Source organism: Camellia sinensis, chromosome 12, assembly GCF_055761805.1.
Source record: "Camellia sinensis isolate YWXY chromosome 12, ASM5576180v1, whole genome shotgun sequence".
Classification (NCBI taxonomy): domain Eukaryota; kingdom Viridiplantae; phylum Streptophyta; class Magnoliopsida; order Ericales; family Theaceae; genus Camellia; species Camellia sinensis.
The window spans coordinates 43012525-43036244 of record NC_138972.1 but is presented as its reverse complement, the minus strand read 5'-3'; the positions used below and the strand labels follow the sequence as shown (position 1 = coordinate 43036244).

Genomic DNA, 23720 nt, shown 5'->3' with positions numbered 1-23720 from the left:
ATGCGATTGATTTGTGTGCACGGTTAGAGGTGCCGGCAGGCTGTATATCATATGGATCACGCCAAGTGGAGGTGAATCTTGTCTTAAGGCTAGTGCCTTGGTTAGGTTGCCTTTTCTTACGTACTATTGCAACCAGCCATCTTGCACCAGTTCCTCCAGGTGATCCTTTAATGCGTAGCACTTTCAGTTTCGTGGCCATGATCTTTGTGATACTCGCAGCGTTTATCCCACATTCGTGTGTCAGGAGGGCCTACCATCTTCGACGGCCATTTGAAAATAGGAGATGTTAGATTTTGGACATTACCGCATTGATCGGCTCTGTTAGTTCCGTATATTTTTTGTCGGTACGTCTCGTGCCCCTGCTGTCGACTTACAGGAGTTCATCCGTTCGGTGAGAGCACTGATCGTTTGATCGGCGAGAATCCCGCCTTTTATCTCATTTACCCCGTTGCCGTGGTTCTGGGCTTTGAGGTGGTACGGAACTTATTGGCTGAGCAATTTTAGGGGATGCTGTTTTACTAGATACTCGTCCGGCTTTAACTCGCAAGGCATCGTCCTCTACCTTGTAGTATTCTTTAACTTTCTTCATCAACCCCCAGACCGTTTTGGGGGGTCTTCTGGTCAAGGAACTGCGGAGGGCACTGTCTGGTTGCAATCCCATTTTCAAGGCGGTGATGGCCATGGAGTCGTTGCAAGCGTCGTCAACAAGATTAAAGTATTCCCAATAGTGCGCCAAATACGCTCTCAGTGTTTCTTTAGGTTGAATTTGCATTGCCCAAAGAGAGTCTGCTTGTTTCGGCTGGACCTCGTTGGTAATGAATCTGGTCCTGAAGGACTACTGTAATTGATAGAAGCTTTTGACTGAAGCCGGCTCCAGTTTGTAATACCACCTGACTGCTAGAGGTCCCAAGCTGCTGGGGAATATTCAGCACATGAGGGCCTTGCTTGTAGTGACGGATGTGATCGGTGGGGTCTGATTTTCCATCGTAGAGGGTAAATGACGGAGCTTTGAACTTCTTGGGCAAAATTGCCCTTGAAATCCGTCAGACGAAGGGATCGTGCTGATCATCTTTATCCGAACTGTTTCTCCTGCACTTATTCCTTATTTGTAGACATTTTTCGGAGGAGCTGGAGGTTTCGGATCGTCCCTTCTTGTCGGGCTCTGTGGATAATGAGTTGGAGTCACTATCGGTGTCCCTTGGTCGGGCTCAAGGTTGTTGTTCACCTGCCCTTGGAGGTCGTTCGGGATCTTGGCGCGTGGCTTCTCTGGATTTCGCTACTTCTAGGGCCAAATCTTGACGGAGACATTCATTTTCAGCGATCATATTCTCCAGCCTCTGTTCATTCTTCTTTGCTTGTTCCATAATTGCTTGCATTGTCTCTTGCGCTGAAGTCGTTGGTGAGTCGAAGTTCAAAGCGCATCTTGCAGCGATGGTTTCCTTTCCGAGCATATTTGCTGGAGTAAGGTCATCCCTCTGTGTAATCTCGTCAGTGGCTACCGGAGGATCTTCAGCTACGCCTTCCATGGATATATTCGAGTATTTCCACAGACGGTGCCAATTGTAGGGAAGTGGTTTGGAAATACCCTTCGGATCCTGGGAGACGCTTGGGTTCCTCAGATAGTCACCTGAAAGGAAATAAACACTCCGACGTGGGTGCCGGAATTAGCACTCTGACGAACAAGTCAATCTCAAGCTCTAGGTTACTTGTATTCTAAGTTAAACAAAGAGATCCTTACCCTTCTTTATAGTTCCTGTATTTATACTTGTTTACTGGGCCTCGGGGCCAGAGCCTACTTGTTACTTATTGTCCTCTCTCATATTCGGCTCCATGGATTTACGCTTATCCGGCCTATCTATTGTATTCGGCCTCCTAAGCGTGCCGGGTAACGCCGAATAGTGTCTATTCTGCAGAGTACGCTCTTCCCGGCATTGCCAATTATTCGGCTCCCACAAAAAGTATGAGCACATGTCAAACTAAGCTTAACATGGAAAGGATACAGGTAATAAAATAGTATGATGCAATGGGTGTAATGGATAGTGTAGTAGATGTATGCGATGGATGCTACATGTAATGCGATAGAGGTACTAGATAATAATAGATATGATGTAGTAGCTGGGAAGTGAAAGTACCTTACGGGGGCAATTGGTGATGACTCACCTCATGCTGTTGGGGATCTTTCTCTTCTTTTTGGTTTTAAGACTTCTTCCTTCATCTCGCGCTTCTAAACAATAAAACAATCGCTAGGACCCCAAACACTCAATAAAGGTATAATCTTTACGCAAAAACCACGGGTACTACTTTTCTCCCTGGACATGTTTGTAACTTTCCCTATTCTCCAACAGGGTGACAGACTAGATTGGTTCAATATCTAGGACGGAGGCACATACAAGCTACCTTAACCTATGGGGCTGCTATACAGATTTCAAGCCGATGATGTTTTGAAATAATCTCTACACCTCTAGGTATTTAAACCAGACTTTAGTCTTGAAAATTCCAAACCTTTGCATTCTAGGCCTCGACCATTCGAACTCTAGTTTTCACCGTCTCAATTGGTCTCCTAAGAACTCACTATAAACATAGTCGGGTGGCTATACCTGACTGCTTGAAGCTATTTGGGAACAACAAACACCAAATGAATTGCACCTTTAGAGGATCTAAGGTCTCCTAGACCTTGTGAGTGCACAAGACTATGTGGGTGAGGTGCACAAAACAATCTCAGGTGAATGAATGCACAAAACAGTGCTATGTGGGTGGACAAGATAATGTGATGTAAGTGCACAAGACAGTGCAATACGGGGTGCAAAAGATAGTGCGATATGGGGTACACAAAATAGTGCAACGCAGATGCAAAAAATAATGCGATACAGGTGCACAAGACAATGCGATACAGGTGCACAAAATAGTGTGATGCAAGATGAATGCACAAAACAGTCCAATGTGGGCGAATGCGCAAGATAGCGCAATGCAGGTGCACAAGATAGTGCGATGTAGGTGAATGCACAAAACAGTGTTGTGCAGGTGAACACACAAAACAGTGCTATACAAGTTGAATACATAAAACAGTGCTATGTAGGGGAATGCACAAAATAGTGCGATGCAAGTTGCACAAGATAGTGCAATACAGGTGCACAAGACATTGCTATACAGGGTGCAGAAAACTGTGCTATGTGGGTGCACAAAATAGTGCTACATGGGTGCACAAAACAATGCTATGTAGTTGCACAAGACAGTGCGATGCAGGGTGCACAAGACAGTGTGATGCAGGTGAATGCACAAAATAGTGCTATGTGGGTGCACAAGACAGTGCGATATGAGGTGAATGCACAAAATAGTATGATGCAAGTTGCACAAGCCAGTACGATGAGGAGTGCACAAGACAGTGTGATGCGGGATGAATGCAAAAAACAGTGCTATATGGTTGCACAAAATAGTGCGATATAAGATGAATGCACAAAACAGTGCTGTAGAAGATGAATGCACAAAACAATACGATGCAAGCTGCACAAGACAGTGCGATGGGGGGTGCACAAAACAACACGGTGCAAGAGTAATGAGCAGTACGTAAAGTAGTGCATCATATACCTTATGAAATGAGTGTATGGCAACTTGCCATTATGTATTGAAATGTAACTGAAAAACACTGCGAAAGGTAACTCAATCAAACTCTGCCATTACAAGTATGAACAAAGTCAAGAGTATGAGCAATCAATCATGCAATTCAAATTAACCAGAGTGTATAAGCATTCATGCATGATCCAAAGCACATATATTAACCAGATGGAAGATGGCAATCCCAATAGAGCTTTGAAATGGTTGAAGACAACTTTCGAAAGCTGAATCATATCAAAATCATCATAGGGGTAAACTACTTTAATCTAGGAGAAAGTGCCCTACAAATGGCTCTAAGCGGATTGAGAGAAATGTTGGGTTCATGCCCCTTGTTCAATTGATGACCCCATCAGATGCATTGAAAATTGTCCCTAGCATACAGTCATTGGCCACCGGTTGGGTTCATGCCCTTTGTTCAATGGATGGCCTGATCAGATGTATTGAAAATTGCCCCTACTGTCTAGTCACTGTACACCTTTTTCAACATTACACAGGCACGTATGATGGGGATCATCAGATCGTGGAACAGTTACCAACCAATCAGACTCATGCTTCTCTTCTATTCCAGCATGTTGAGAACTTACTCTAGTCCCCTCTAAAGCAATGACAGATTCCTCATATACATTTTGCAATGATCATGAATGTGATGCCCCTTGTATGGGCACCCTCAGTTTGCTTATGAATCCCACACATGGACTTGTTTTGGGTTCGAAGCGAACATTTGTGTATGAAATTTTGACCATGCCACTCTGTTGAACTTGAGCGACAAACTCGCTAGTGTGACTCGATGAAGAGCATTTTTAAATGACCGACATGCTATGTTAACTCGATAAAGAGCACAGACTGAAACAAATATGGGGCATGATACAACAGAACTCACAATTGACCTAAAAGCAGAAAAAGACTCAAAGTGACTGATAATTCATAGTGGCCCAAGTATTACATAGGCTCCCTTTAAAACTCAATTTTGATTCCTTTTTTTGTTCAAGTTAGAGATTCTACTAATAAGTTCAAGTATTGAAAATTGATACACTTGTTGATTCAAGCTAGCTCTTTCTTACCCAATGCAAGTATGTGGTATGCACAACAGTCAATGTAGCTCATGGATTGATGCGAAGCTGACGACGTGAATTGGGCTAGATGATTGGGTCGAGATGAATAAGATGAATATGGTTAAGATCGAACTTCAGGATGAAGTTGCCTACGTATCCCAAGATGGGAATCAGGTCAACTTAGTTCATGGTTAAGGTGTACTCGGGTGTTGACACTCTCCTTTTGCGCTCTAACTTTTACCAAAGTCGCCCATTCGGGGTTTTCAACCTTACGCGCTATATTTGTTTGATTTCTCATTTTTCATGCTCTAACTTTTGCCTAGGTCACCCTTTCAGGTTTTTGGCCTAGCGAGCCTCCCAAGGATAGCGTTACAACACTTGTGGTGAATTTGATCAATAGTCATCCTTACCCTAACACAGGAACTAGCTTCGCCTTGATTTGAACTTGGTTCTCCATTCCTTTATGCATGTCCTTGTCCTTTCTTTTGCTCCATTTTCAGAGTTGGTTCTTCTTGCAATGTGGTACTTCCTCGCATTTGGCCTCGCCGAATTCAGACAAAAGTTCATTTCCTCACAGTTGCTTGGATACCACACACAATTCTGAACCTATCTTTGCAATTTTCCAAAAGAAAAACCTTAAAATTTTGAACCCACAAAGTACTTTGCGCCGATAATCTAGAATCCACTCAATCCATTTAGGGGATCCTTCTCAATACTCAAGCTTATTAACAGAATCTCATTCAAAATACAAATTCAAAGCTTTTTCTATTTTGAAAAGGTCACACATGTATTACTGTAGGCATAACAAAATGATAAAAAACTTGACTCTTGCTTTCTTATTTAGAAAAACGAAGACCTGAGGGTACACGAGAGCGACTCAACAAAAGAGACTCAACTAACGCAAGAAAAGACAGAGAAAATAAAACTCACAACTCAACTATTTACAGGACACAACGCAAAACAAAATCGGCATCCTTAAGACAAAAAGGGGTTTTCACTCTCCAAGTCCATCTGTAGAATTCGTGAAAAACTTCAAGTAGCCCCTGGGAGGGTCCAAACCCACCTTTAATTCAGCATTACTAACATCCACACCCAGCAGCATTGATTTCAAACTATCAAATTGAGTCTCACAGATTTAGCCTCACAATTACCCCAGTTGTCCCCACACATCTCCTTGACCGTGCTAGCTGGGGTCAAGGTTGATTGTTGGCAAGCCATGGATGGGATTTATGTTATGGAGTGGCAATCTATTGCAGTTGGAAAGAGGGGTATTGACAACTTTGGGATTTTCAGGTGGAGTGATGACCTTATTGTCAATCAAGTCTTGAATTTCATGGCGAAGACAAAAGCAACGGTCATGTTATCCCAGGTAGGCAACCTAAGAGGCGGGGTGAATTGGGTTATTAAAAAAAATTACAATATTAAAAAAAATAATAAACACAATATTTAAAATAAAAAACAAGACAATAATTATCAATATAAAAGTAAGAGAGATAGGGAGAGAAAATCAAATACTGAGATTTATAGTGGTTCGGCACGCCGGGCCTACGTCCACTCCCTATGGAACCTGCTTGAGAATTTTTTCACTATCAAAATAAATCAATATGCCACCAAGGCTTCACCAAGCTTGTGGATTTTACAAAAGTCTTACTTTTATCTACTGAGCTTCACTCAACAATAAATGCCCTACCCTTATAAAATTTTCTCACAAAATAATGAATAAAAAATAAGAGGTACTTTAACCCTCTTTTACATAATTTTCTCACAACGAGTAGATATGAAAGTGTAAGAACAAATACTACACTTAGATCTAAAAGTGAAAAAGCATAATGCAATACACTCAAAATTTTGGAGCACATAGATTTTTTCTCTTCAAGTTCTTACTTTTTCTCCCCATACAACACTTTTATTTATAACCAAAAATATATACCCGTTGGAGGAGAGGACGCTCCTCTTCTGACTTTGGAGTCCCTTCACGTGGGTTTACAGTTGAGGCATGCTCCATATGTGGTTTCATCTTTTCAAAAAGAATAGCAGCTAGTTATTGGTGCTTTTTAATTTTCAAAAAAACAAATCAAACACTTTGAATAAAAGGCTATAGGTTAATATCAATAAATAGTAACAACTCATTTTAAAACATTTCACTTAAGAAACAAAATAGTGCACAGTGATTGCATAGTAATTTTTATATTAAAATATTTGTATGTATAGTAAAATCTCTAAAAAAATTAAAACTGACATAAAACTACATACTTCTTTTAAAAGTTTTTTAATTGTTGAAAAGATTATAAATGCACTCAAATAAAAATAACCAATCATCCCATGTGAATATATCAAAAGAAACAATTCATCAATATCACATTTGTCAAAATAATACAACAAATTAATCATTTTCATCAAAATAATACAATTAATCGATTTTAAATTTGTCAAAAAGTGAATAGTAATATTTTCAAAATATTTTCATTTGAATAATATTTATAACAAATATATCATACAACCTATATTTTAAAGAGATAATATTTTGTGTCAAATAATATAGAATATGTATATTAAAAATCCAAAATTTTCAAATAATATTTTAGACATCATCAAAATTAAACAACATGTTAAACAATCTCCCGCTTTTTGATGATGGTAATATCTATATGAATTTGACACAAAATAAAAATCAACAAATTATTTGATAATTTTAAAACATAAGATATTTGATAATTTAAAGCACATGTATGGCAATTCCAATTCACATTTTACAATTAAAATTGATAATTTTCTCTCCCTTTGACATCATCGAAATAAAATATGGAAAGAGGAAGGTTTTAGAGAGAAAAAAATTTGCAGTCATCAAACCAAAAATCAGACAAACTCATTTGAGAAAATAAAATAAAATAATGGTTCTTCTGTCTTATCGTGATCATTGTAGGGATTTTGGAGCATCTCTTGAACAAATGGTGCAGCGGCGCCCAAATTGTTGACAAAAAAAATGTTTGAGTAGTTATGCATCGAGTATTGGATTGGAGGAGTGTATAAAAAGCGACAAAGATGATAGGTACATATATGAAATCGTCAAGTGTTGTTAGAGAAAAATTTGTTTTACTTTATTGTATAATCATGTCATTTCTTATCTTAGCCATCAATGGTTCTGACATGCATGAGGTGCCTGTAATGCAGGCAAATGAGAGGTTACCAATGGTGCAGTCACACACTATTCTTGTAAATAAGAGTCCTAGTGTGTTTGGTAATCAGAATGATGTTGATGGTATTAATAACAGTATTGCTCTTAGTACACAGACGATGACTGTAATTTCCAATATGGTTCAACGACTACAAGTAAGAATACAAGAAAATCAGCAATGGAGAGACGAAGTGTGCTTGTTAAAACAATGACTGGCTAATGTTCGCTAGGAGAAGAGAGAGCTAGGACAGTTGAGTTGGAGATGGTTATGGTCAAACTTAAGGACAAAGTTGCTTACGTATCCTAAAAATGAGAATCAGGCCTTACGTAGTTCGGCTCTGGTTCACTCGAGTATTAACTCTCTCCTTTTGCGCTCTAACTTTTGCCAAAGTTGCCTTTTAGGGTTTTCAACCTTGTGAGCTCTGTTTTTCTTTATTTCTAATTTTTCATGCTCTAATTTTTGCCTAGGTTGCCCTTTCGGGTTTTCGGCCTAGCGAGCCTCTCAGGGGTAGTATTTCTTCAACTTGTTCATATTAATTGGTTGTGAAAACTCCAGACCATCCAGGTCCATGAGAATAATTGCCCCTCCTAACCAGATTGACTTGATGATATAAGGACCAATCTAATTGGGTCTAAACTTGTCATTGGGTCGTAGATGGGAGCTCAGTTGTCTTTCAGTACCAAATCCCCTTCTTTAAGATTTCTAGACTTAACTTTCTCGTTAAAAGCCCTAGCAATTCTGCGTTGGTAGCCCTGGACATGATACAATGCCCTTAGCCTCCTCTCATTAAACAACATTAACTCCTCAAAACTTCTCTGTTTCCAGTCCGCCTCCACTATCTGACGCTCGACCATAACTTGCAGCGACGACACTTCAATTTCAATTGGCAAAACGGCCTCCATCCTATAGACGAATGAATAAAAGGTTGCCCCCTGTAGATGTTCGGATTGAGGTTCTGTAGCCCCAGAGTGCGAATGGTAGTTTATTCGGCCAGTCCCTATAAGTCTCAACCATCTTCTGCAAGACGTTCTTGATATTTTTATTGGCGGCTTCAACAGCTCCATTGGGTTGTGGCCTGTATGTGAATGATTTATGAAAGGCCACGTTGTATTTTTTCAACAAGTCTATCACCTCTTTCTTGAAGTGCGAGCCGTTATCTAATATGATATCGTTCAGAACTCTTTACCGGCAGATGATGTTGTTCTTAATGAACTTAGCCACATGTGATGCTTTCAATACAGAATAGGAATAGGCCTCCACCCATTTAGTAAAGTAGTCGATTGCTACCAGAATGAACTCATGCCCATTTGATCCCTTTGGCATGACTGCACTAATAACGTCAATTCCCCAGACTAAAAAAGGCCATGGTGAAGTCATATTGTAGAGTTTAGGCGGTGGCATGTTCATGCGATTAGCATGAATTTGACATTTATAACATCGTCAAACAAAACCAATACAATCATCTTCCATGGTTGACCAGTATTAGCCTTGTCTAAGGACTTTCCGGGCCAACATCACACCGTTCATGTGGGCTCTACACTCTCCTCTGTGGACAGCTTCCATAAGACGCTTTGATTCCTCTTTCTCCACACATAGCTTATGCATTCTCAGATGGCCTCTTTTGTATAATTTACCCCTACAAATGATAAATTGGATGGCCAAACACGGTATTCCCCATTTGTCTTTGGCATTTGTCCCTAGTGGATACGTCTCTTTTTCCAGAAAGTTCCAAATATCATAATGTAAGGGGTTTTTGTCTTGCATTTCATCTATTGCGGCAATGGTCTCATAGGTCGACATGTACTTCTGTCTAATAATGATCGGATGTATCCTGACTCACAACAGAATGTCTACCATAGAAGATAAAGTTGCTAGTGTGTCAGCAAACCAGTTGTTCTCCCTTAGCAGATGGGTAAACGTTAGCTTTTTAAACCTCGGAATTAGCATATCCAAGGCCTGATGGTAAACCTTCATTTTCTCCTCTTTAACCCTCCAATCTCCATTGCCTTGAGACACAACCAAGTTCGAATCCTTGACGACGTCCAACCTTTTTGCCCCTAGTTCCCAGGCGACTTCTAAACCAGCAATACATGCCTCATACTCTGCTTCGTTGTTGGATACTTTGAACCTGATTTTGAAGGCTAAGGGTATATAGGAGTCATTGGGTACTATCAGCAACACACCGATTCCATAATGTAAGCACAGGTTTCTCGAAGAAATATTTAATGAGATCTAATCTCGAAACCAAGATTACAGAATGAGCTAGCAAGTAGTGCCTCAACTTCCTGGTGGCCCATACCAAGGTTAGGCAAGCTTTCTCCAGGGGAGTGTAGCAGGTCTTGTAGTCTAGCATCTTTTTGCTCAAGTAGTAGATGGCCTTCTCCACTTTGGCTTCAGATTCTTGAGCTAGCATGCACCCCATAGTCAAGTCTGTTATTGATAAATACATAATCAAAGGCTTCCCCGGCTCTTATGGCGACAACACAGGCAGATTCTATAGATACTGTTTGACCTGCTCAAAGGCATATTGACAGCGATCGTCCCATTGAAACTTCTTGCCCTTCTTTAGGAGACCAAATAGTGGTTCACAAGTCAAGGTTAACTTTGAAATAAACCACCTTATAAATTGCACTTTACCTAGAAAGCCACGCACCTCATTTTTAGTCATTGGTGGTGGCATTTCTAAGATGCCCTTGATTTTGGAAGAATCTACTTCAATTCCCCTCTGCGTGATTAGGAAGCCCAGCATTTTCCCTGTTGTTACGCCAAAGGTGCATTTTTGCGGGTTTAACCTCCATCTGTATTCCCTGATCCATTGAAAGAATTTCTCCAATGCAGTGTTGTGGCCCTCTCATTCTTTGGACTCGACAATCATGTCATCTACGTACACCTCAACCTCTTTGTAGATCATATCATGTAGAATGGTGGTTGCAACCCTCTGATAGGTAGTCCCAGCTAGGGGTGTGCGCGGTGCGGTTCGGGCGGTTTGAGAGTAATTTTACAGACCGAATGGCGGATTGGCGAATTACCGGATTGACAAATTGCGGTTTGGGCGGTTTTTGGCGGATTGGCGGATTGAAGAATATTCTAACTAATTATCATACATTTACATAAATATAATACTAATTTGTATCATATTTTTTAGATATATAACACAAAGTAATTTTACATAATATGTTTTATATATATAACCACTAATTTGTAAAAAATTTCATATCTTTAATCTCTCTCGAACTTATTTTTACATTGATATTTCATTGGAGGTTAAAAAATATATATGTATTAATTATAGCGGAGCGGAGGGGTTCGGTTGGTGGATTATAAATTTTAAAGTTTAAACCGCGGTTAGCGGTTAGATCAGTGCGGATAGATGCAGATCGGTGTGGTTTTAGCAGATTGGGCGGTATTTTGCACAGCCCTAGCTCCAACATTCTTCAACCCAAATGGCATGACTCTATAACAGTAGTTGCCCCATGGAGTAGTGAAAGCGGTTTTCTCCCTATCCTCGGGTGCCATCAGAATCTAGTTATATCTGAAAAACCCATCTATGAATGACAACAGCGCGTGGCCGGCGGTGAAGTCTACCAACTCAACTATGTGCGGTAGTGGAAAGTCATCCTTTGGGCTGGCCTTATTCAGATACCTGAAGTCGACACAAACTCTGATCCTGTCATCCTTCTTTGGGACTAGAACAATATTGGCCAACCACGTTAGATACTCAGATACAAGCAAGAACCCTGCCTCAATCTGTTTGGTAACTTCTTCCATGATCTTCAAAGCCCAATCTAGGCGAACTCTACGTAGCTTCGGCTTAACTGGTCGGGCTTCAAGGTCAAGAGGGATCCAGTGTTGTACAATCTCAGGATCGATTTCAAACATGTCTTCGTAGGACCACATGAAAACATCTATGAAATTTTTTAATAAAGCGATTGAATGCTCACGCTCCTCCGAAGGCAACATGGACCCAATCTGGACCAAGCGAGGGTCTTCCTCAGTACCTATGTTAATTGATATGATTTTATCTATACAGGGTTTAACACGCCTCTCCTCTTTATGATCAACTAAAATTTTCAAAACCCGAGGAATTTCTTCCTCTTCGTTTAAGCCGAAATTTTGAAAATCAAGATCAGTACAACAAACCAAAGGCATAGAAAAATAGGTAAAGTCTATTGCATTCTCTTTCAAAAGGTCCTGATCCTCAGTTAAAGTGAACTCGAAAGAAAGGCTAAAAGACGACTTAGACTGGACTTTGGTATCCGGGTTACCACTCCCAGAAGTACCAAACTCAGAGGAAATTGAATCTGACTCTGATTCCACATACTCAATGGAATTAGATCCGGACTCACCATCCGATCCAAAACTGCTGATGACGCCTTGCTAAAACTTCCAAACCAGGCATGGAGCCTCAGATCCATCCACGATGAGGCTAGTGAAATCTGTTTCTGGGTGATCCTCGATCATTGAGATAGTAAAACCATGCCCCAAGTTGACAGACTCAGTTTCAGCACTAAAACTTGCCAGTAGATCAGCCAGCGCTTTTCCTAATAGCTCTTCCTCTTCAATGTCCAAACTTGCAATCCCGCCTTGATCTATACTAAGGCTCAAGTCTGCTTGTTCATCCTCCTCTTCTGGTAACTGGTGTTCGAAGAAGATCTCGAACCCCGGATACCTTCATTTTTGTTTCCCAGTCATACCAAGGTTCTAGAAATCCACAGAGAGGGAAATCTTTTCCTTGGCGTACAAAACGTCCGTTCAAGGTTTCCCGTATTAGTTTGTGGACTAACTTGTACTACTTCCCATCCCTCTTTGCGTTTAACCTTCCTCTCAACTTCTACCCTTTTCTTTGCCAATCTTCAGCGATAGGCTTGTATCCCAGCCCGAAAGCGTGGGGGTTATGACTCATCTCCTTGGCAACGGTACCTCCCTAGTTGCCACTTCGGCCTAGTCCTGATCTAGGCATATGTCCCTGTTTGTTCACCGTGTAGATGGACTGAGCACTCACTTAATTCCTATAGCCCTCTGCCATGATGGTTTAGACCAACTGGGCCTCTGCTAGAGATAAGTTAGAAAAGAACACATCCTCCTCCCCATGTATGATTTCTAATAATCGTGCAATAGTTCCCTGGGGAGGATGGATCGTAGAATTGCTGTACACAATAGCAATCCCGTCTTTAAAAGGGTACGTTACCAACTAATGGACCGCTGATGATACCGTTTTCATCTGATGTAGCCAGGGCCTTCCCAGTAGTAAATTGAGCGTGGCTGGTATATCCATTACATGGAATTCCACTTCATGCTCGGGGGGACTGATTAGGATATGACTCTTGAATGTTCCCATAATATCCTGTCTTGTATTGTCATAAGCCTGGACGGCCTGAGTCGTAGGTGTATAGCCAACTAGCCTTAAACCAATGGCATAGGTAGTCCTCACTAGACATACATTGATCACCGATCCGGTATTTACTAACACCACCAGAATCCACTTTTTCTGACTTTCCAGGGTTACATATAAGAGTCAGTTGTGGTTAGCACCCTCAGGTGGTAACTCCTTATATAGAAAAGATATCACCAGTGTAACGTCCCCAGATGTAACTAACGACACCAATTGGTTAGCAGTGTCAATAGGCAGTTTGGTCCAGTTCATTGCCTCTAATAGTGCTTGCTTATGCTCCCAAGAAGCCATTATTAGCCCTCAGATTGATATATCCACTTAAATCTTCATGAGCTATTCCAAGACCAAGTTTTTTTCAACATCCTTCTCTTTTGCTCTTTTAGCCTCCTTTCCAGAGGTCTTTGGCTGATCTAATACCGCTGGTTTGAAGTACCGACCACTCTGAGTCATGTGATTGATCTCGTCAGTATACCAAGTGTCATTCGGGGTGTCAGTTTTCTAACCTTCGTTAGTGTACGCATGACTTAGGTTGCTGTCTTCCCACCACTCTCCTGCAGTCATGGCCAGGCTAGCATCAGGTTCTATCTGGAGCATGTTAACATCACGCGCTCCATCATCATACCATTCTTTCTCTACCACAGTTTTGGTTTCTCCATCTCGATATTTTTAGAGCTTCCTTAGCATCCTTTTCTAGTCGCTGGGCTCCCATTTGACCTTTTTGGTAGTTTGGGCATCACTCACCATTGTCACAAGTTCTTTTTTCTCCTGTCCTTTAACCTGCTCTAGGGCTATCTTCATCTGGATCTTTTCTATCATTTCTCTTTGAAATTGTTCCAGTGCCTGTTCTTTCTCAATTAGAGGTGCAGTCTCAGCCTTGCTACTAGCACCTATTTCCTCTTCCTTTCCAGTCTCTTCCATCTATTCCTTCACATCTGACTCTTCCTCACTTAACCATCCATTGCCTGTTTCCAGCTGGTTCGAATCCCACCATCCCAGTTGTACACTGCTTATATCCTCTTCTTTAAAGAAGTAGAGGTTGTGTAGATACTCTTCCAGCTCGGCTACATCTTCTTCCAGTTCGGCTAAGTCATTTAGCCCCTGTTCTAGTCAATCGTTCTGATTCTGCCCTAACTGGTCCTCCTCAATCGCATTAATGCTGAGGAAGTCTGGCAATATGACTTTTGGCTTCAGTTGACTGACGACCATGATGTATAAGCTGGGGTCATACTCCTCTACGAGTGAGGCCCTTTTTTTTATGGCTTGGGCATCAGGCAAGCCATTCTCTAGTGCACTTCCTTTCTTCTCCGTTTCTACCACCATAGGTTCGGGTTGGGTTTGCGGTGTTAAATCTAGTATGTACATATCCGTGCATTCTGGAATATTCACTTCTGGCTTAGGTAGATGGGATAAGGTAATATATGTGCTGGGATTATAGAAGGGTGGTAGTGTATGGATGTGGTTAATGTTTCTAGGTGGGGGGACTTCGCTATGTGTAGGAAGCGAGTTGGTAGTTATGTTTGGTTTGGAAGGTGGGGCGATGACTTTGTTGTCAATGAGATCTTAGATCTCATGGCGTAGGCGATAACACAGATATGTGGGGTGACCATGTTGTTGGTAGAAGATATAATACTGGGTAGGGTCATGTTTGGGTGGCAATGGGTCCGGAAGTGGACAAGGATCGAGAGGCTTGAGATGCCCATTTTCCATTAATAGTTTGAGGCTGTGGACTGGGCTCATATGGAGGGGAGTAAAGATTCTTTGATTTCGGGGTGGGCCGGTATTTTGTGAAGGTTGTGGGGTTGTGGCGGTAGCAAAGGGATCAGCCATCTTGGCCGTTGAAACAATAGTATTGACATTTGCAGGCCGTAGAATAGTGTTATTGCTAGCATTGATACTCTGAGAGAATGGCCTTCTGGCGGGTTCACTTGTTCTGTGGATGATACTCTTTTTGAATGCACTCTCAATCTGAACCCCCAACTCATGTAAGGAAACAAAGGTGGATAATGATGTCACTATCATCCTCTGCAGCATATCTGTTTCAAGATTTTGGACCACCAACCGAACTTGTTCTCTTTCAACAGGTCTATTTGTCAGTCGGGCTGCCTTAGCTCTCCACCGGGCGACAAAATCAATGAATGATTCTTTGGGGATCTGGGTAGTAGCCTCCAGTTCGCTGACGGTCACCTCTATCTGAGTGTTATAAGAGTACTGATAGACAAACGCCTCGGATAACTCCTCAAAATTCCACTTTGTAGAGTCATCTAATTTAGCGTACCAGATGGCCACCACATTAGACAAGGTCCTCCCAAATAGTGATAGTTTCTGAGCCCTAGACAGGCCCATTGGCCTTAGCACATTCCATCGAATCTGTTGATGTGGGGCATCTTAAATTTCTCCGGTATTCTGACCGAAGTCTCAGTGTACTTGTCTTCGATAGCCGGCATGGAGTTGAAGCCCTGGGATTTTTTTAATGCTTTCTCGAGCCTGGCAATCTTGATCAAAGCCGAATCAATTTCATTGATATTAAAAGGAAAAATTTCTGTGGGGGGGTTGAACTGGAGGCTAAGAAGCTGGAGCCGGGGGAAACATTTCCTGAGGACCCAGGATTTGGGGATTTTCTACTAGTGGAGGTAGATTCGAGTTTGGCTGAGAAGTCGGGATCGGATGCACGGTCGATGCGGATGCCCCAGATGTACGGTATCCATGGTTCTTTGGAAAGTCACCATCATGTCAGCAAATTCTTCCGCGTTCTGTGCCATTGTTGGTCTAGATGAGTTAGATGCTGGTGAACTGATTGAGTGAGAACGGATAGGTGTTTGCAGAGTGATTGAGTGAACTGATCGATAAAAGAATTGGAGAATAGTAAAACTAGCTCATAGGAACCGGAATGATTCCTTGGTACTCGTGTGTAAACACACGTTAATCGGGGCTTTAAATTCTTGTTTATTTTTCTACTTATATATAAAAAAAATAATAACAATACTATACTTCAAAAAGCAACAAATTTATCGGTAAGGATCCCCGTCTTCAAATAATCATGTTCTCTTGTCCTAATTCACTCACAATTGTTGGATCATATGAGAATTTCAAGATGTGAAAATCTCAAGATTTATCCAACAGTTATGAGTGAATTGGGATAGGGGACCGAATTATTTGGGGACAGAGGATCCTTGCACTAAATTTATGAAATGCATTCATTACATCTCAATAATTAATGAGTAATTATTTAATAATTTCGGAACATCTACACGTGATATTCCATACTATTATAATAGATGGAGAAGGTAGATAAGTGAGGTATTGTATTGAGTGAATAGGAAATATAAGAAAATATATTAAATAATAATTAGTTAGAGAATACAAACACATAATATTCTAAACATATTAAATAATTTCCTGTAACTTTATATAAAGATTTGCTATAAACATCCAATCATGAATTGGTTGCATAATTGCAGCCAACCCTTTCATTGTCACTAGTTACACATCCCTCCAATTCATTATTTGGTTACACAGCTGCCGGTGGGATCAACTATGGATGGATCCCGTTTTAACGATACGAGCTATTTATTTTGTAAGGAGTTGTGTGCATTATTTATAAAAAAAATTAAATTGATATGATAATTGTAATATTTTTTATTTTATTGTATTTGTTTAAATGAAAAAAATAGACGATAAGTATATTATTAATAATTATTTATTTTTCTAAAAATAAATATAACAAAATAAAAAACGATGATCAAAATTTATTTTTTTATCAATAACACACCCAACGCAAGTCCTGTAAATGAACTATTGAAAACATTAAGTTTACAAAATAAGTGCATAAAATGAAACTTATATATTATTTTCCAAAACGTTGAAATAATTGTAAAGGGAAGTCTCAAAAGAAAGTGGAGAGTCCCAAAAGAAACAACTTTCCATTAATTCATCACATACAGCCTGTTTAGCGCCAAAAGAAACAGCTTTCCCATTTGGATCAAATTTTGTGGCTTTAATTTTTACCATTTTTTTTGTAGGTTTAATTGTATAAAAGTTAAAAGTAGAATATTATTAAGTTAAAGGTACAATAGTATGAATAATTATTTAAAAAAAAAAATCAATTATACAGAAAAATTACTCTAAGATTATTACACTCTAAGATTATTATACGAAAAATCTAGAATATTATTAATTATCTGGGAATGAAATTTTCTTAAAAAATTGTTCTCCACATAAATTTTGTAAACAATAATCCCTCCAGCTAGAAGGTCGCAGCCTGAATTTCCCGTATACAAGTGGGAGGCACACCTCACGGGTAATTTTAGTAAACTTAAATGTTTTATTAATATTTTATTAAATGTTTTATATGAATGTGAGATTTTCACAGTGTGACATTTATATGGTATGAATTTCGAATCCATATAAAATATTTAATAAAAATAATAATAAAACAGGTAGATTCTTAACATTTTTCCACACCTCACACACTAATTCCACGTCATGCAACCCAATCATCACCAAGTTTCAATAATTATAAATAGCCCCTTATAAAATTAAAAAATTACAAAAATATGGAAAGTATTAGAAAATTTTGTTTTGTGTAGAATCTTATAAGCAATAATTATATACGTTTAATTACAGCCCTTATAGCTGAGATAAATGGTAGTTTATTGTATATTTATGAATTAGAAAGTGAGTTGAATAGATTAAATTTTCTATTACTTGTTGCTTCAGGATAATCTATCATAAATTATAGCCAGAGAATTGATAGTATTAAAAGAAAAATATCCTTAGAAAAAGTTAGTGTAGACTATCAACAAAAGTTTTTACAAGACTTAATGTTATATTAAAATACACTTTATTTACTCTCTTTTTTTTATGAGTATTTATCACTATTTCTATATCCAAGATTTGTTGTTGGATCGTAATCAAGGTATAGTATTAATAGCAAACTATCAACAATGACATAATTTTTAACAAAATCTACTAACTACTGGTGCTATTAGAGATATTGAATTTACTAGAAAAAGAGTTGATAAAATAGTACAAGAGATCTTATAAGCAACTTAAGGGGGAGGTGAAGTGGGTTTCTAAATGAATTGCTAAATTAAAATATATATATATATATATATATATATATATAACTCAAATAATAAACAAGTAAAAATATGAAGCAATAAATATGTATAATAAATTAAAATTTAATCCAAACGAGAAATAAATAAATAAAAATATGAAGCAATATAACTAAAACTAATAAAAATAAATTAAGTGAAGGAAGAGAGAGCAAACACAAAATTTATAGTGGTTCAGCTCAAACTAATCCAACGTCCACTCCTCCGAATCCCCTCTGAGATTTCTTCACTATTCATCAAATAGTAGTTACACTCCTATTTTTACAAGTGCTAGTGAACCTTTACAATTAATCTACCCGCGATCACTCCAACCAACTAGTTGTAAATCCAATGCTAGTCACAACTAACCCAAGTAATTTTATTCCAAAAAAATCACTCACAAAAATATAACTCTCTTTTACAAGAAAAATGATAAGGGATTGAAAACTTTTTTACAATAAAAACTTCAACTCTCAATAAATTTTCTCTCAAAATAAATTATAACTCAGCGAAAATGCACCACACAATATTTTAAGAACTCTTGAATATTATCTGAAATTTTTCACCACTTCAATGTATTTTCTTTTCTCCACAAAGCTTCTTTTGGGGTGTATTGAAAAATTAATAAAAAGTTGACTTTTTTACTTTTTAGCTTATTTTGTCTTTTTGTGAATAAGTTATGTGAGATGTGATGTGACCTAAAATTGGTAAAAATGTAAAAACTGACTTTTTACCAACTTTTCAAAAATAAAATAGCCATTAAAAAAGAAGTTTAGATAGGCTCCTTTTTCCTTTTATTTTTCTTCCTTTTGAATTCATTAGCCGTTTGGACTTGCTTTATTCTTGTTAAAGAGCACTTCAAATCAATCAAAGGAATAAAATGAATAAGAAAATATATATATATATATATATATATATATATATATAAAATTGATATAATACAACCCACTCTTCTTATTATTATATTATATATAATTAAAGTATTTAAGTGATGCACAATAAATTTAGTGTTTGTTTGCCGTGTATTAAAAAAATATATTTTTGTACATATATATACTTCTTTTGGTTATATTAATTAACATCTTTTCACTATTTTTTTATATATTTTTTTTTATAAAAAATTAAAAAGTACACTTATTTAGAACATTCCAAAAATCTCCTAATTATTTTTATATCGATGCAATCTATATCAAAATGACAAATTCTATTTTTATATTTTTTGTCAAATCATTGTGAAAAAATATATATTAAAAATCACAATTTATCTCATAATATTTTAAATATTATTAAAATCAAATCATAACATTAATAATTATCAATAACAAATAAAATTTTCACATCAACACCGCATAAGCAATCAACGTCATTCGAACGACACGGTAGCTATTCAAATGGATCTAGGACCACCCTTTGTAAAACTTCCGCTTCGATTCAGACCATTAAACCATGACCACTAATCGGAGCTCTAATTACGTGGCATCAAATAAGGAAGGAAAAATCAAACCTTCATATTACAGTGCGTGTGTTTCACGCACTGTGAAAAAAAAAAAAAAAAAAATTCCCGCCCAAAAATCTAATAACAGAGGGAGAAGAAATCATGTATATTCTGAAGCTCTATTCCAGGGAGAAGAAATCGTGTCTCTGTCCCGTTTTCATCTCGCTCAAGCGTCTTCCCTTTCTCATCTGAATCGGGGCTGTTCCAGGGAGAAGAAATCGTGTCTGCGTCCTCGTCTTTGTCTCGCTCAAGCGTCTTCCCCCTCTCGGTCAAGCGTCCTCCGTCGTCCCTCTCCTCCACCGTCCGACGTATTCAAGTTAGTGCATCGTCTCCGGCGTCTCCCTATCCGATTGTCATCCTTCGTCCAGGTAAGTTTATCTGTGGCTTTTGTCCATCTCTCCCTCTATACTTACACATATATATACATATATATATATATATATATAATAGGATTTTGAGAATGCCAAATATGTAATGAAATATACATTGAAGCTTATAATTTTCATAGCAGATTAACAGAAATTGAATAGCTTAACAGATTGAGAATGCCAAATATGCTAATTAACAGATTAAAACTCAAGTTGTAATGGCAATTAACAGGGTAAAACTCAAATGAACAGATTAGCATATTTAACAGGACCTTCTCAACATATTAACAGATTAGAAATTGTTTGGGAATGCTAATTAATAGATTAAAACTCAAATTAACAGAAATTGTATAGCTGTCAAAATTGTAAGAGCTTGCATTGTTAGAAATTGTTATAATCTGTTAATCTGGTAATTGTTACAATTTGAAGCTCTTACAGATTAGAAATTGTTACAATTTGAAGCTCTGTTAATTTTTGAAAGGGTAATATGTTACAGTCTGTTGAAAGGGTAATATGTTATAATTTGTTCAAGAGCTTGCATTGTTAGAAACATATTATTTATTTGTTAGGAAAATATAAATAAAGAAATTGACAGATTAATAACAGAAATGGAGATTAGTTCATCTGTTAATCTGTTAATGGAGATTTGAATAATCTGTTCATCTGTTCATCTGTGTGTATATGTGTAAGTATAATAGAGTAATAACAGAATAGCTTGATTCTATTATTCTGTTAATCTATTAAATCATTTGATTTCATATGGTATTTTTGAATGAGCAGAAATGGAGATTGGTTCGAACAGTGCTGAGAATCCTTTATTAAATGAGAGTGAAGAAGTTGAGGAACCAAAGAGGGGTATGTATTTTAGCTCAAAGCAAGAAGTGTATTCATTTTATGCCAAATATGCTAAACATGTTGGATTTTCCATAGCTTATAAAACTCAAGTTTGTGGCGATGATGGGGAATTAAGATATTTTGGGATTGAATGTTCTCGATCGGGAAAGAGAATCAAAAAATCAGAAGTAAACCCTCTAAAGCCATCTTTGTCTACAAAAATTGATTGCAAAACAAGGGTACAGGCAACCTTACGAAAGGATAGGAGATTTATGTTAACCACAATTAACCTTGACCATAACCATGACTTGATTCCCACCGATTCACGTCATTTTGCAATGAATAAGAAAATTCTTACCCCTGTGAAGAGACGATTAGAAATTAATGATCAAGCAGGGATTGGGATGTCTAGAAATTATCACTCAATGGTTGTTGAAGCTGGGGGTTATGAGTCATTAACATTTGATGAGCGAGATGCACGAAATTACATTGACAGAGCTAGAACATTGAGGCTTGGAGAAAGAGATTCCGATGCACTTCAAAAATATTTTTTGAGGATGCATGCACAAAATTCGAGTTTCTATTATATGATTGATGCTGATACTGACTTTTGCATAAGAAACTTATTTCGGGCGGACGCAATAAGTCGGGCGGCTTACAAAGAATTTGGAGATGTTGTTTCATTTGACACAACTTACCTCACTAATAAATATGATATGTCATTTGCTCCGTTTATAGGAGTTAACCACCATGGACAATCGATTTTGCTTGGTTGTGGCCTGTTATCTAGTGATGACACAGATATATTTGTTTGGCTATTCAAATCATGGTTAAATTGCATGTCAGATCATCCCCCAAAAGCTATAATGACTGATCAGTGCAAAGCTATGCAAAATGCGATAGAAATTGTCTTCCCCAATACTCGACATCGATGGTGTTTATGGCATATCATGAAGAAAATTCTAGAGAAATTGAAAGGGTATTCCCAATATGAATCCATGAAGATGGATTTGCAAAATGCAGTGTGTGACACATTCACAAAAGATGAATTCGAGATGAAATAGAAAGAGATTATTGCAAAATTCAATCTTTATGAGAATCAATGGTTGGGGGTGTTATATGATAAGCGACATCGATGGGTTCCTGTTTATGTCAAAGATATTTTTTGGGCTGGCATGTCAACGACACAACGAAGTGAGAGTATGAATGCCTTTTTTGATGGATATGTCAACCCAAAGACTACATTAAAACAATTTGTTGAACAATATGACAATGCCTTGAGAAGTAAGGTAGAGAAAGAGAAGAAAGCTGACTTCAAGTCTCGGCACAAAGTCTTTGATTGCCTAACTGTATATGGTTTTGAGAAACAATTTCAGGATGCCTACACCAATGCAAAATTCAAAGAAATTCAAGCAGAGATGAAGAGACTAGTTTATTGTCAGCCGTTTCTTATCAAAGAAGAGGGTTCAATTTGTACATATTTTGTAAAGGAAGCTATGGTAGTTTTGGGGAAGATGAAGCATGTGGACTTTGTTGTCTATTATAATTCGACCGAATTTGATGTGCAATGTATGTGCCGGTTGTTTGAATTTAGGGGCATCATGTGTGCTCACTCACTCGTTGTGCTCATTGCAAGATGCATAAATAAGGTCCTAAATAAATACATTCTACCACGATGGCGAAAAGATTTGGATAGAGGGTACACATGTATAAAAACCACATACACTGGCTTTGGGGATGATTTCAATGCAAAGGTCTATGAGAAGATGAACAGAAAATTGGTTGGCCTTGTACAATTTGTTAGGAACTGTGAAGGGAAAATAAAACTTATCGACCGTGGGTTGGATGAAATCAAGGCAAAAATGATGAAAGATGATGAAGGCGGTGGGAGTAATGTAGCACCTTCGACTAGTAATGTACCACCTATTACTAGTAATGTACCATCTTCCCCGATTGACAGCATTAATGGAAAGGCAATCAGTCATACCAAGTTGCTTAGTCCTTTGGTTGCTCGGCGAAAAGGTCATCCAGTTACTAAAAGAAAGGTCGCCAAAGTAGATCAAATAGTGAATCGGTTGAAGGCAAGCAAAAGAAAACATAACAAATCAAAGGTAAATTGGTATTCATTACTCTCTATTCAACTCATATTTTATTGTAATCATGTCATACATTTGAGGCATTTATTAACTTTTATGAATATAGGGTAGAAAGGTGCTTGGAGGTGAAGGTGAAGGTCAATGTCAATCTCAACCTGAATGTAGTGTACGTAGAGAGCTTTATCCTTATGTGGTTGGCATGGAAAATAGTATGTGTGTGCCGGTACATGTACATCATAGGAATTTACATTGAGCAATTTATGTTATTTTCCAATTTATTTTAACATTTCATTTTAATTGAATAGGGACACATGGTCAATGCTATTGGAGACACATCTCTTACCCTGGCAAGTGTGGACATTATGAGAAGACAAAGTTTCATAAATCCCCCAACTCAGATTTATGGAGTTAGCACATCGCTTACCTCGTCCGACTGTATTGCAGGCACACCGGGATTTATGAGAACTCAACAATCCATGACTGCTACACATCAAATTTATGGAGCCGTACCATCTTCATTTGTTGACTTCAATGTACAAATGAACCACAATGACCGTGGCGGTAGTTTTCGTTAGTTGGAAACTTGTAATTGTAATGCC

The 23720-nt window shown here is 38.2% G+C and overlaps 1 protein-coding gene across 1 annotated transcript; it reads left to right on the top strand.

The window, feature by feature from the left end:
- Nucleotides 1–20973: 20973 nt before the first annotated feature.
- LOC145803528 (protein FAR-RED IMPAIRED RESPONSE 1-like) lies at nucleotides 20974–22089 on the top strand. The gene has a single exon (XM_082896821.1). It carries the CDS (start codon nucleotides 20974–20976, stop codon nucleotides 22087–22089), a length of 1116 nt encoding a protein of 371 aa, XP_082752947.1.
- Nucleotides 22090–23720: the final 1631 nt, after the last annotated feature.